Genomic DNA, 16,176 nt, shown 5'->3' with positions numbered 1-16,176 from the left:
AGTTAGAATTACCAGACATTGTGGTATATAAAGAAGTGGCCTATTAACCCATGAAACATACTCGCACATGTACACAATCATAATAACTGGAAATGGTTTCATAACAGAAAAAAAGTGTTATTGCTGTAAATAATTATGAACAATAGAAACTGAAATTTAGAAAAACTATGAACAAAAAATAATGAAAGTCTGTGATTTTCTGCACAATTTCCAGGACATTATTAACCGAACCATAACATTTATAAAAAGCACAGTGCTGAGATTCACTTTGAGTATATCAGAAATATAATCTTACAATTGCATACGAGTCGTCAAAACGTACAGTTTGGTGACATAATTCAAATTTTGTATAGTTCAATATGCATACAACTACCCATGCACTAGTACATTTTGACAATAAACCCCTCTTTCACATTGTGCAAATACAAACAAGACATTAAACCTTCCTGACAGTAACATGTAAGCGTTGTATAAACCCGAATGAAAAGTCTTGAGTCACGGCAAATACTTCTATTGAGTAGGCCATTTAAAAATCTCTTCAACTATCCAAGGCCGATCACTAATGTGCGGGGTCATAATATTAATAATATTAATTTTATTAACACATTCCCCGGAGGGATTGGCAATGGCTACAAATGTTTAAGAAAGAATAAAAGGTTAAAAAAATTAAAATTAAATAAAAACATACAAATAACTAAGCTAATACATTACTGTAACAGAGAAAGAAAATATTAAGACTAAATTATTATACAATATAAAGATAGAAAAAATGCAAAACTTAACTGGGAAAGAAAATTGACACTGGGATTGCTGTCTTATTTCAAAACATTTCTTTAGGTACCTTGCTACTGGGAGTGTTAGACGACTGTTGTTTAGCAAGACTATGAATTGTGTCTTTGGTGACAAATTTTGTTTTTTGCCATTTCAAATAAGACATTTCTATCGGGGGTATAACTTTTGCATGACATCATTAGGTGATACTCATCTTCTATTTTATTCTGATCACAAAGGTTACATAATCTATTAGCAAGGGGGTATGCCGCTGTGTCTGTCAGTCTCAGTTTTCAAGTTATGGTCACTGAGGCGGAATTATTTAAATTTTCGCGCATCTCATTTTTTTACAGGGTAACAAGGTAGGTTTCAAAAGCAAAATTGTTTTTTTTTTAATTCTCTGTATGTTCTTAATTTATTTATATTTCATTTTGTTTTGATTGATTGTCGTTTTGTAATTCACTTTTCCAAGTTGATATAAATGATGTTTGTATATTTTTATTATATTGTCCTAATTGCCTTGCTGTTAGAATTTCATTGTTGTCAACCAGGTTAGACTGGTTGATGTTGTTCAAAAGGGAGTCTACCATTTACTATTAATTTCTTAATATTAATAATTTACTATTAAACTCGAAAACATCGTAATGTTATTACTTCTACACCAGGTAACACCAATTAAAACCAACATCGATTTAGAATTACTGTGGCCAATGACATTGAAATTTGCTCTTCCATAAAGCAGCAGTTTCCCTCTTCTAATAATCAAAACTAGCCTGGATACCCTAGGGAAGTATGTCAATTGTTTCAAAACAACGACTGTCCCAAGAGATTTTCGTCTTCTCAATTTCTCAAGATAAACGTCCCAGGGTTGTTTTGTTTACTAGAAGGAAATGTCCTTTGGCAGCATTTCTTGTATTAATTTTCATTGCACAAAAAAAGCAGCAAATACTGTTACTGAAGCACAGAATTGGCATGAATTTTTTCCCCGGCCATTCACGCAAACTGCAAATCAAGACTTTTACCGCATCCATAGTTGTTGACAGCCGATGGATGATGATGAATGTATTGTGACGTATTTTGACCCCCAGATCCTGACCTTGCATTCTTGTCACGTTTACTGCCCTTTCATACCCGTTCAATTTCCTTTCATTATTTCATCCAGATTCCATGATATTTTATATTTAAAACCAACCTTTATTTCACAGTCACTCTAGTTTTCACTTTTCTAAAATTATCTTACTGATCAAAAGACTTTTCACTCCCATCATGCAATCTCCCATAGTATTTCCGCAGATACAGCGGCAATCGCCAACACATAACCTCGCTCTCAGGAGCCGAGGAATGAGGTAAAAGACTTTGTTTGCAGTTTGCGTGAATGGCCGGGGAGAAAAATTCATGGAAATTCTGTGCTTTGGTAATTATTTGCTTCTTCTTTTTTTTGTGCAATGGAAATTAATACAAGAAATGATGCCAATAAACATGTCCTTCTCGTACACAAAACAACCCTGGGACGTTTATCTTGAGAAATTGAGAAGACGAAAATCCCCTGGGACAGTCGTTGTGAAACAATAGACATGCTTCGCCAGGGTATCAAGTTTATTTTGTTTATTTGAAGATGGAAACTGCTGCTTTATGGAAGAGCAAAGTTCCATGTCATTAGCACAGTAATGACGTTTTTAGAGGGGTGACTCGCTAGAAGTATTCGCCGTGACTCCAGACTTCTCATTTGGGTTTTGTCACCAAACTGTACGTTTTGACGACTCGTATGCACTTCTGGGAAACTGCATAGCAAATCATATATTTTCCTTATTAATTGTTCATAGTTTTTATTTTCAGTTTTTATTGTTCATAATTATTTGCAGTAAATGAAATGAAAGAAAATTGAACGGGTATGAAAGGGCAGTAAATGTGGCCAGAATGCAAGGTCAGAATCCGGGGTTCAAAATACGTCACAATACATCCATCATGACGGCTGTCAACAACTATGAATAAGGTGAAAGACTTGATTTGCAGTTTGCGTGAATGGCCGGGGAAAAAGATTCATGCAAGTTCTGTGCTTCAGTAACAGTATTTGCTGCTTTTTTGTGCAATGGAAATTAATACAAGAAATGCTGTCAAAGGACATTTCCTTCTAGCAAACAAAACGACCTTGAGACGTTTATCTTGAGAAATTGAGAAGACGAAAATTCCTTGAGACAGTCGTTGTTGTGAAACAATGGATATACTTCTCCGGGGTATCAAGGGTATTTTTGATTATTTGAAGTGGAAAACTGCTGCTTTATGGAAGAGCAAAGTTCAATGTCATTGGCCACAGTAATTCTAAATCGATGTTGGTTTTCAGAGGTGTTACCTGGTGAAGAAATAATAACATTACCATGTTTTCGAGTGTCTGGCTTTACGTCTTGTACTAGCCGAGCCATGCCTTGATAATTTATCAATATACATATGGTAGTGATGTATGGGGGAGATGAAATTGCTCTAAAATCACCAATTGAAGATGTACATATAAATTATTTTCGTTTTCTCTTGGGAACATCCAATAACAAATAACAATAACACCACAACAATGGACTTATACAGTGAACTTAGACGTCACCCATTGGAGACTTTTATCGGCAACAAATGATGACATATTTTAATCGTGTACAGAACTCGTCAAATTCATTATTCAAACATGCTTACCAAGAAAACAAAAAAATTAATAGAAAATGGTACACTAATATAGACTCCTTTTTGATAACATCAACCAGTCAAACCTGGTCGAAACAATGAAATTCTAACAGCAAGGCAATTAGGACAAATTAATAAAAATATACAAACATCATTTATATCAAATTGGAAAAGTGAATTACATAACGACAATCGATCAAAATAAAATGAGAAAAATAAATTAAGAACATACCGAGAATTAAAAAACAATTTTGCGCGAAAATTTAACTGAATTCCGCCTCAGTGACCATAACTTGAAAATTGAGACTGACAGACACAACGGAATACCCCTTGCAAATAGATTGTGCAACATTTGTGATCAGAATCAAGTAGAACAACCATCACCAGTTCTCTTGTAAACACTGATTTTCCCACAATCTAATACGCTCTTCTAATAGAAATCTCAAGTATGAAATTCGACCGGGACGCAGCTTGCACTTATTACCGCCGGTGTCTCTTTCGATACCTTCCAATCACCTAAAAATGTCTAATTAAAGCTAGGCAAAGTCTCAGTTTGTACTCTGCGTTGATCTGCGTAACATCCAAAGTAACCATCTTTGTTTATATGAGACCCATATATCTCACGCATGCGTGGCGTGACGACTACTGCCCTTTAATTGTTTTTAGTTACATGACTGGTAACTATTGATATTGCATGGTCTGTAGTCGTAAGGTGAGCGATGTCCTGCTCTTTTCCGGGAAGTAAGAGTGCTATTAACAACAAATGTGCGGATATTCGGGCTCATTTGATTGTTGTTCGTTTTTAATACACAGATCAATCATTGCGCATGACTGGCTCATGCACATGAAACACTATAAATACCAACTCTCGGCAGTCTGAGTGCAGCACTAATGCGATTTATCACATCTTATTGTTGTTACACACGCTGCGATTGGTTGAGACTCGGGCACATTACATTGAATAAAAATGAATAATACCTGTTATATTGCCCGATCATGCGCGATCGTCATACTACAGTCCATGGCATCACTTGTGACGCAATGCCACATTCATATTCGAATATGCCAGTTTGCACTTCATCGATACTTTATTCTCGTACTCTTAGGAATATTTCGTATTTCCAAATCTGCACAATTCGAAGATCCGAGTATTTACCCTTGAGCAGTGTTTAAACAAAACAATGATGCCTTTGCGCATGCGCATAAAATAATACTGTGCTTCCCATAAATATGTGAGTATAAATTGTTGTTATTGTATTAAATCAAAAAGTGTGTTTGACAGATTTGTATTCTAAGCGCAGAACATCATTGAATTCCGTCCAGGGATATCTAAAAGCGTTCGCACATTCTGTAGTAATTAACCAAGATGACGGGTGATACTATTTGGATAATATACGCCAATGTTGGGGTAAATATGACGTGAACTCTAATTCATTACTCATTGTATATGTGGTATTCAGAAAACAAGCGTGAAGTACTGAAAAATACCCCACCCCCTCATAAAAATCCTACTGAATATTTGTAATTTGAATATAGTACGCATGATAATAAGATATATACTAAGATATATATACTGGGTTTTTTACTTCCCGATGAACGCAATCAGTTGATCAGTCAAATTGATTAGGAAATGAAATTGACATCACACTGAACTGTGATGAAAAAAATAAGTAAATTAGCTCGGACAATGCGGAAAGTTAAGGTAAGCAATATGTTGTAGTAACTATGGTGTTTTGTCATGCTTTGTGCATTATTTGTTGTCATATTCTCACAATGCAAGAGAACAATGAAGGAATAGTGTTTGTCATTAGTATCACTCAGTTGGTGTAGATGTGTTCACTAACAGCCACTGCGACACAATGCTTATGTGAATCACGCCCTCCCTTCATCCAGCGCAAACCTAACCAGAGCACCCAATTTGTTCCATTGCGATACAAGTTGAAGCAATTAATATTGATTACCCAGAACTGCAAAACATATTATATGCACCTATGGTTACCAGATTTACAATATTTAAAGCGGAGAGTCGTCACCTGCGCATGCGTCAGATGGCCATAGCGTGTCATTGTTTACAAACAAGTGTCTACCCATGAGTCTTTGCGTTTTAGTGTGTGTTCTTATGTCGCTTGGGACTCCATTCCCGCGCGTGTGCAGGTGACCACCCTGCTGCTTTAATACTTATGTACTGATTATTTTTTTATTGTTTCAATATTATTATTATACAATTATATTTATTTTTAAATACTATTAAATACGCGTCTGCTTACAATGTGTGCTTGTTTACAAGACCTTACTATGACGTCACTTACATTATATGAATGCCATTGCTGTCTGTTGATTTTTTTGTAAACAAACACCTACAACTATCTCATTAGCATCAGAATGAGCTCGTTGTGGTTCGGCAGATTCATTTGTATGGCCAGACACCAAACTTATTGCTGTGCATATGATTACATAATTGCATTTTGGTGGCTGTAGGCGCTAAAATTTTGTATGGATATAACAAATATGGGTTCCGGAAAATTTCAACTACTCGTGAAAACGGTATTATATATTAAGTTTACTTTTCTAAATAGTCAGTCACCAATGATAACACAACCTATCCGAACTTTGTCGACGGCCACCATTTTTAACTGATATAGCAATTGAAATATTTTTTAACTACAAATACTATAAACACATTATTTTTTTGCTGGTTTTTAATTTCGCTACTTTTTATTTATAAGTAAATAAACAACAGAACTCATTATTTCCCTGCCAATTTCTTGAACTTAAAACCCATTGGAATTGTTCAAAACATCAAAATAATGAAATTTGAATATCAATGTAACCGTATTGGTTTAATAATTTGCATATGAATATAAGTAAATGCACAATTTTGCAAATCGCGTCTGTTTTATTATGTTCAATTCCAATTTGTAAACTTTTATCACATTACAAAAAATGAAAATTGTTCATAATTCTAATATTTTTGTTCACATTTTTGTTTAGCTTGATATAATATTTCCCGTGTGTTCTTTTGCGCGGCGTATCCGAATTTACAAGGCTTCGTGGTTTCATGACATCATTTACTACTTTCTGCCCTCTTCTACGACTTCACTGCATCGGTTCATTGCCAGGACGCTTCGTTAGTACGCTGCCGGTTGTTTGTCAGACACAAGCAGGGTTGAAAAAATAATGATACGAATACGTGAACCATTTTTTTTAATCATTATTACATGATGTAGTAATGGAATAAAATATTATGCGAATCAAGAAAAGAAGCCTTTTTACACGTAATTTTCTGCGCGTGAAAGGATAATTTCCACCCCACTCGGTAACCCTTCATTACTTGTAGGAGTGTGTGTAGGAGGTTAGTGTCATGCGAACAAGCGATATCTTACGACAACATTGTCATTTAGTTCGCTTACTATCCATTTGGCAACGAGTTATTTAATACATCAGATTCACAGGCTAAAAGAAGGACTGTTATTATTCACATCCGAGACAAAAGTAGCATGGACTGTACATTTAAACAAATCGTTTCTCCACAAAAAAACTGGGCACGGATATGCACATTTCACTGCTGGAAACTCCATATTAAATTAAAATGTTATTTGAGTAGAAGTTGATTATATCGCGAAACAGTATGAGACCCTCGCAAATGTTATACACCAGTAGCTCTTATGAAAAGTACAGAAAATTATGGAATGCGGTCTCAAAGCTGTCTACATTAGCGGCGACGGGGTTCAGATCTACGGGCTGTAGATTTCCCTTGGCATAGCAAGTTTATATGTCTCCGCCCATCAAATTCTGTAATATGTAAATTTGTGACGTCATTGAAATTCTCAATAATATTAGGAAAGTCATATTTAAAATAAAGATGATATAGTTAACGATTTGTAGTTTTCCCAAGAAGCAGTGTTGATTTCAAAATTGTCAAATTGTTTCTTTGTTCATGGTATAAGTCGGTAATTTGACCTCGCGTGGTTTCTACTCTTATAAACTTGTAATTACCAATTACCTAATTATCCATATTAATAACGGGCAGAAAATAAACGTCTAGGTGCAAATCATAAGCATTACCATGACTACACATATCAGTGTTTGACTTTAATATGTATTTAAAACAATATTTCTGTTTAGCTCACAAAATAAATACTACCGGTAGAAAGCTAATACCAATTCTGTCTGTGTTTGCTGTTTTATTCGCTGAAATACAACAGCTGGAATGCAGTGATTACAGAGCTATGTCACGAATTGGGCAGATGGAGAATCGGCATTATGAGTCGGTTCATTTGATTGGTTGTTTTGCGATGCAGTCGAGTATACTACGTTCACGTGGTTCTCGACTGAAGTTGGTCTGACGTTCATGCGCCCAACGACGACATGTCGGTTATCACTACTGATGTGTGTCGACATAAATAATGATATTTAACCTGTAATCCAACGCAAACCATTAGAATCACTGGAATATTCACCAATTGCTAGGCCCGTATCGGCAATACCACTGCCGACACCAAGACCATTGTGAAGCAAGTATTTGCCAATTTGTTGGACTGATCCCGTTCTGTACTAGTAACACGTGGCATAAGCTATGGTAAGTCATTTATTTTTTTGTAAACACCTTTACATTTTATTTTATAAGAGTTAATTAGTTTTAAAGTTTGATGTATGTGATTATCATTTCGAATGTTATTTCTAAATTATTAGTCCATACTGAATGCCAATCATAGACAGTAAAATGTTCGAATCGACGAATCCATTATTTTTGCATATACATATTCTGAATAAAATGACGTGTTAGCAGGTTTGTGGTTTATGTATATACCCTACTGGAGGGTCAATGGTTTATCCGACTGTTTGTCAATATACATTTTTTTTTAAATGAACACACACGATGTACTTTCACTGTAAATGCAATAATTATCTGATAACAAAATAACAACCAATAATAACTTTTTACCGATAACGAAATGCATTGTTGAACAGATAACCTAATAATAATTTTACTGTTATTAAAGTTATAACTAATAAATTTCTAGTAACGTTACATCTCTGATTTGCATCAGCTGAAGGAAGGCCGGGTTATCATGACAATCCTCGGGGGCGGAGCTACGTCACAGACGTTCTACGTTGCTAAGACGCGCACCACTGTACCACGTATTTCTATGGGCTCTGTGCGCGCTGCTGTGGAACGCCGGTGGAGCCGGTGAAAATTCGAGAAAACAACACAAACTCAACTTTGAAGTAATCCTGAACAACCAAATTCACATGTTACACACGTAGGGCTAATCTTGTTACACTGTTCAGGGGACCCTCATCAACCATCGCAAAGTACCGTTTTCTGCGAGTTTTTGGTCTTTGTTTTCACCGCGAGGGTTGCCAGGCGGTAGAAAATGCCCGGATGTCCGTCCCCTAGGATACTGTATTTAGCCTGAAAAGTAGGCGTGAGTAGGCCCTCGCCGGCCGAGCGGCATCAGACCTCACTTACGCCTGACAGAATAGTGCACGTCTCGTCGGAAAGATCAATACTGCAAACTCGTGAAGTTCACGTCTTCTTGCAATGAGTTCAATGAATATTCATTTTGGTGGTCATGACCGTCAATCAAAGCCATGTTTGCATTGTCAGCAAAAATCACAGACTGTTTGCCAGCACCTTATCACACATATCAACAAACAAATAAACTCTGCTGTGAATGGTTACTCTTTAATGGCCGTTACTATCTGACATTTCTGCAATTTGATTGGTACCGACAATAAATCGTCAGGGGAAGTGAAAAACTACATCGTTCTGTCAGGCGTGTGTTGGGTTTGGAGCACCGCGGAGGGCGCAACTCACGCGACCTCATCAGGATACACTATACATTACATAACTGTGTGGGAATAATGCTATGGCTGCACTTAAAAATAGTCCAAACTTTCTTATTTATTAAATCATTACTATAACACAATTTATAATTATTTATAATCGCATGTTCGTGGGAAACCAAGCAATATTTTGTTTCCCCAAGACATTGTTTTGTGTGGTTACTACACAGAAATAAATAAATAAATCATTTTTATATGATGGAAAAAGAAAGTTATGATTTGACACATATATTAATAATGTAAATTTATTTTGCTATAACTGTTTATTTCTAACTGGACGGCAACTAGATTGTATCTAGGAAGTATTGCCTGACACATTTTGAAATGCCATGTTGTGAGATCAATTTTAATTTTATGATGTCTTTTTCTAAACTGGTCTTGAAATTTCTAGGTGATAATTATTACAAATTATGGTGATTATCATTTATAAAATGTAAGTGGACATGTGAGAACACAAAAATGGAATTTCGTTGCATCCTATTTTGTTAAAGTCTCGATTCGTTGCCATAGTTACATGTTTACAACAGGAGAATTAATTGCTGAAATAATAGCTTATATTTGTGGCCACTTAAAGTGCCTGTGAAATGGCTGCTATTTTCACGCCTAAAATTATCCATTGATACATACATATTATTTTTTTATGTTTCTAAGCATGAATTATTTTTTTAAGTGAAAAAATGTGTTTTAAACTCAATCTGCGGCAACTTTATTTTTGTGTATTTTAAAACGAGCTATCGTGTCATCAACGATAACACAAATATTATAAATTATCAGAATACCGATAAGATCATTATATTGACATATTACAATATCGGTGAATTTGTTATTACATTATCAGTTCATTGAATTATTGGTTAAAATCAATTATTGAATAGAGATAGGAAATATTTACGTTAGCGGTTGTAACAGCAGCGATCAACACTGCCTAATGCGTTTTACTAAATATGACTATTCAAACGTATTGCATTTCAGACTGACGGTATGAACGTTCTCGCACAGAGAATATTTTTCTTCCTGTTGACAACCGCAGTTGTGATGATGTATTACTATCAAGCAAGATATATGACTAATGCACAGACATGGTAAGTGACATCGTCACGTGATGTTCTGTGTCCGAGTAAGTCATAACAACGCCATATTGTATCATCGTGGTTTGCTGTCAATTCCATTGTTCCTTTTACAAAACTATTTCTTGTTAATGTAATGTAATGTATATTAAGTCGAGGTTATTACCAGAATACAGCAAAGTCCGCCCAAAGGCAGTACGGGGTCGCATTGGCCGATGCATATGGTCGTTGTACTTCTTCATGCATATCTCGTTATAATTTCATTAATATCTAGGAACATTTGTGTGGCAATGTTAATTTTCAATCAACTTATAACCTGCTTATTGTGTACATGGTTACAACTTTGAACAATAAAATTTTTAAATCAAAGATGTTTTACTTGTAAGTTAGTGTGTGTGTACTTGCATTACTAATGTAGCGAGGACAAAAATACATATATATACAAACTTCCGAGGACCTTTTTCATAATCTTCGGAAAACTTAATTTATATGTTAATAGTGAATTCGACTATTAATACGTTTTGCGTAGCTAATTAGGTTTAATAAAGTGGGGAAGTATGGCGCAGTTTATATCACTATTAATATAATTGTACCATACCTTCCCCCTTTACGAAACCTAAGCTACGCAAACATTTCTATGTTCAGTCTCGCGATATTCAACTTTTATTTAATTAACCTTATTTAAAACGCAATTGTACTTTGAATTACATTGTGCTGTACATGTAGGTAGATCCAGGACACATACGCATGCAAATCGTACACTATTCCACCCAACGATTAATTCTATGGTTCTATGCCAAATATATTTTTTTATTTTACGAAAAATCATATATGTTCTGCTTAAGATTATCAAACAATCATTGTCATACTATCTAGATATTCAACTTTTCATCTGTAATATGTAGTCTATTTCTATATTAGTCGCAATACCCAAATAATGCTCTATGAATGTTTGCTGAAAACAATATTACAATCTTAACAATACTGTTAAATTATAATTCAGACATAGTTCGAACATATTCATGTTGTGTATATATATATATATATATATATATATATATATATATATATATATATATATATATATATATATATTGTAGTCTCGATATTATTTTTCAATATTATAACGATATTTTGTCTATCAGCCAAGACATGTCGTGTTTTAAAATGAAGAGACACTTACCGCCGTGCACAAGATGTCCAACAGGCTTGAGGAATTGTGAGAGTCTAGCAGACTTGAGGTACGTAACGGCTGACAGCAGAGACAGTTTGTAAGATTATAACATAGACAAGGTTCAAGGTAATAAAAACCGTAATACAAATATTAAGTGCAGTGTTCCCAGAAGGTGAAATTGCAGAATATGTATATTAAATATGCAAAATACGACGTTTCTGATTGGCTTAACCTAGGCGTTCTTGACACGTCTTGGGCAGAAAATCAAGAACAACTTTTGGTTTTTTGAGATATTTTCTCTTTATTTTGTATTTTTAAAATTTTCACGACATTTTATAATTTCTGAATTTTTGATTTTGAAAGATTGAGAAGTTGAGATAAACGCAGTAATCTTACCTCAATGGGACTGCCAAAATGCTAACATGTACGAACCATTCAAAACCGTACAATAGACTATTCTTCCGTTCACTGCGAGATCCCGCGTTTTGCTCGAAATGAAAGGTCTCAGCGTCGCAATAGCGTCAAAACATCTCGTAGGATTGGACGAACGCAAAAGCAGTTTTATTTTCAAGGTTAATTAGAGGCTATACACAATTATGGCCAATCCTGGTGAAGTAAAGGTATCTTAACGCCATAGTACACAGTGAACGATATACGTTTCGACATTGAGCAATAAAAACAAAATTCAAAATTATATCATTGGATTTTCGTCAGACGTTTGGTACTCGCATTTCACACGAAATCTCGCAGTGTACGGATAATCACCTATTAATTTATCACTTTTTTTTCTCATTAGGAACTATTTTTCGCAGTATATAGATCTGAAAAAAACAATCGCAATATATAAAGACCAAAACAAGCTCGACAGGCGTTGTTGTCCCCAAAAATTAAACTTTGGGACTGAATCTGAAACGTATATGGAAATGGTAAAGGATTTTTATACCATCGAACAACAAAAAAGCTGTGCTATTGTGGGGAATGGCGGTATTTTGACACACAGTGGATGTGGTTCTGAAATAGACCAACACGATTTTGTGATGCGATTGAACCTGGCTCCCGTGAGTGGTTACGAGAAAGACGTCGGCGGAAAAACTAATTTTACTGCAGTCAATAACGTTATTATTCATCGTTTCTATGAAAATATACAGAAAAGAAACCAGAAAATGCACAGATACGTTAATCAGTTAAAAGACTTGAAGGATTCGATTCTGTGGTTTGGATACAACAAGTCTGCAAAAGTACCTGCAATGGGAAATGCTAATAACAAGATGCAGACTATTCTTAGAACGACGAAAATGAACCCAAGTAAGATGAAGTATCAATTGGCATATTCTATTGTTCCAGTATGGCCAACTATTATAAGCCGGTAAGTTCAGTGTCTCTCAACCTCATCTCCACACTTTCCTTCCTCCCCTGGGACATGTATAGTATTACCGTTCCGTTTCAAGCATCCTTCATATGACGTAATCTGGGTCTGTGACCCATTCCTTCGTTAGTGGCGCACTGCAATAAGGAACGGGCATCAGATTTGCAGTTTAACACAGTGCGTCACTTTCGATGGAATGGAATATATTACGACGATATTCAATTTAATAAGATGTGCAATGGTGTAATTTGTCAGCGTCTCTCGAACACTGTCCAATGATTTTATTCGAACATTTATAAATCTGAAAACCATTGACCAATCAGAACGATCGCCTCTTGTACTTGTATGTGATTGTATGTATTTATATATATAATTTACATAAATACGCACGTCTTTCGGCTGGGCTCCGTTTTTCTACCCTTTCTGTACCAAAGTGAATTCTATTTTCAGTTCAACTGTTCAGAGGTTCTTCTGTTTAACGTTTTTTTTTTTTTTTTGGTGTGTTTTTTGTTTTTATTTGAGTGCCTTTAGAGGCTGTGAATTCTGTGAATTCGGCCGAGGAGGTCTGTATGAGTAGACTCAATACTGTTGCCGATCGTTATATTTACAGTGAACCTCTAGTCAAACCTGCTACGAAAGTTGTCTGGTTTCCTCTGTTTTATACCCAACAGGGAGAGCGTACCGAATGTATCTACTATTTTAGCGAATTTGACTCAAAGCACGAATTAACTGAATCTTAATTATCTAAAGTGCCAATAATCTCATTGTGAGAATGTACTCGATTCTAATTAGAAACATCTTAATTTAGTGAAATTGTGGATTAGCTAAATTAGCTAACATGCTAGCTAAACAAAAAACATGTTTTACAGTATCTATTTACGAAATTAACTGGTATAAATGACAAAAGAAAGGACATATTCAACATAACTGCAGGGTTTACAATCATTCTCCAAGCAAGACGGTCAACACATAAGTACAGCGTCACTTGTTGACATTGAAACGACACAAGCACTGAGCAGAAACAAAACACCTGATAATGAAGTAAAACTCCAGCTAACGATGACATGCACTGTAAGACTGATTAATCGACTAAACCCATAGTAACTGGTAATATTACCGAAAACAGAACAACTGATGAAAATAAACTGAAAGAAATGGAAATGACCCACTGAACCAATGTAGATGTATATTTTCCCATTGTGTCAACACAGGTGGCGCTATTTAGCACAATATTGCATTGACACTCGGATCGCCGCAAACCAACCGAATAGCGCCACCTGTGTTGACACAATGTGGAAATAGTTCCGACCACTTTTCCCGTAGTTCTTACCCGCTCACTGAGCAAATTTAAGCAAAAAATGCTGATACAAGTCATTTCAAAAATATGATTCCCAGGAAAAGCCATCAGATGAAACGTTAATATTAAACGCGTTTTTTTTCTGCAAAACAAGGCAGAAAAACTAATGTATAGTCGAATCATGTAGAGGCCGCATCTCTTTTCCCCATGATACTTCGCACTCATCAGGTGTTGCAATTCTTTCAAACCCAAAGAAAAACATTAAAGTATTGAGCGTCCACAATGTTCTTCCCGGTCGACATACTTCATGTCCACGTCGATTTTGATATACTCCACCAAACGGGTTGGAACAACTGGAATTTTTCAGTTTTCAAGCATTTGTTGAATGACCTTAGTTCAGATCCCACCGACATTGACGGGGGTTTTAACTATACGACAAACCCGGACGTGGATAAGGTCAACAGCACTGAACCACACCCTTCATCTGCTAACATTGAATCGTGATGAAATATCAGAACAAACTCATTGACGCCTGACGTCACTTTAATACAAGCTCTGTACAACATGGAAAAGACGCGAGAGTAAATCACGTATTGCAGAGAATGTTACAAATACAAGTATTTCACCCAGAATTAAATACACATCTATTCAGCCACACTTTGTCTGATCACCATCTTGTTCTTTCGTGACTTACTTTTAAACAGGTTAATAACAGCAATCCCATTTGGTGTTATAATTAATGTCTTTTGCATGACTAAGAGTAATGTGAAATCATTCATGGTTGTGACGGAAAGTGAAATCACAACATGACAGTCTACAAACTTGGTGGAACATTGGAAAATTAAAAATCAGAGAAGTATAAACACAATACACTGCGAAACTGACAAGCAATTACAAGCGGGTGAAAGATACATTGTGTGAAGATATTGAAAATATCGAACGACTTTGTGACAATGCTAATGGTAATCCTCAATAAGAACTGAACGCTAAGAAGGTTTCTATTAGAAAACATAGTTAAAACAGAAACTAAAGGGGTGGCTAATAAGTCGCGGCACAAAAAACTAAACTTAAGAGATGCACCGAATGCCTTTGACATCGAAAAGCGTAAAGGGTGTTAATAAAGTCATGACCCAGCTTCATCGTGTGGACAGTGCCACCACTAAACTGCGTAATCAAGTCTGCCACCTTGCGAGGGGATTTTACTCCAACTTGTTTTCCGCTGACCTAGTTTCATTGGAATGTCAATCGAATTCCTGATGACCCTCCCCCCAACTCTATGAACACTTAACTAGTCAGTGGAACGACCCCGTCGATAATGTCGCACAATTACGAACATTGAACTTTTACACACCAAATAATATTAAAACAAAGTTCATCGTTAATACTTTCATTGTTCTATTTATGCTATTTAATATTTTCCCCCGCAAGGATTCACTGTGACTGTTAATTTATGTACTATGTATGAGTAACTGCGTCTGCGCAATTGCGCCTCTGTCCATGTAATCAAAAGTTGAAATGGGACATCATCGTTTAATTGATCATTTCGGGTGATCAATAACGAAACATTACATAGTATTCTTGAAAATAACGTGCTCAAATGATTGCTTCCTGAGTATATTCGATCTAACATTTTTTTTTCATTTTCACTTTAGTGCATGGAACACTTCGCAAGGTACTAGTGAAGGGTATATCGTATTCACTTTAGCAACATTATTCTGCGATAAGATCGATCTGTACGGCTTCTGGCCATTTCATATAGGGCCACAGGGTAACCCGGTGAGCCACCACTACTACGATCAACGAAGTCGATACACAAAAAAGAAGCAAACTATGCCAAATGAAAACAAAGTATTACTTGAACTAAACCGAAGAGAGATTATACGATGGGTAACCTCTCCGTGTGTTACATCGAAACACAACCAGTCATTGAACAGTTAATCGTGTTGGTTATAATTTTGTGAATAAAGCTTTTTTGTTGTGA

At 35.7% G+C, this 16,176-nt stretch overlaps 1 protein-coding gene across 2 annotated transcripts; it reads left to right on the top strand.

Moving 5' to 3' along the window:
* The first annotated feature begins 7,757 nt into the window (after positions 1-7,757).
* Positions 7,758-16,176, top strand: LOC100369813 (CMP-N-acetylneuraminate-poly-alpha-2,8-sialyltransferase-like). Of its 2 annotated transcripts, XM_006815869.3 has the most exons (5): positions 7,758-8,020; positions 10,264-10,373; positions 11,504-11,599; positions 12,329-12,898; positions 15,848-16,176. In XM_006815869.3, exons 1-5 carry the CDS (start codon positions 8,018-8,020, stop codon positions 16,131-16,133), a joined length of 1,065 nt encoding a protein of 354 aa, XP_006815932.1. In that variant the 5' UTR covers positions 7,758-8,017; the 3' UTR covers positions 16,134-16,176. The 2 variants fall into 2 exon arrangements, with proteins under 2 accessions (XP_006815932.1, XP_006815933.1); XM_006815870.3 differs by lacking the exon at positions 10,264-10,373 and having other exon boundaries at positions 7,760-8,020.

The sequence above is a fragment of the Saccoglossus kowalevskii genome, chromosome 22 (assembly GCF_978046115.1).
Source record: "Saccoglossus kowalevskii chromosome 22, keSacKowa6.1, whole genome shotgun sequence".
Classification (NCBI taxonomy): Eukaryota; Metazoa; Hemichordata; class Enteropneusta; family Harrimaniidae; genus Saccoglossus; species Saccoglossus kowalevskii.
This window is presented reverse-complemented; position numbering and strand designations above follow the sequence as displayed.

What these genes read in the sequence shown, in the direction of transcription:
- LOC100369813 (XM_006815869.3), top strand. An exon ending in GAGAGTCTAGCAGACTTGAG is followed by an intron (nt 11,600 to 12,328) that starts GTACGTAACGGC and finishes TTTTCTCATTAG; the next exon opens with GAACTATTTTTCGCAGTATA. An exon ending in TGGCCAACTATTATAAGCCG is followed by an intron (nt 12,899 to 15,847) that starts GTAAGTTCAGTG and finishes TTTTCACTTTAG; the next exon opens with TGCATGGAACACTTCGCAAG.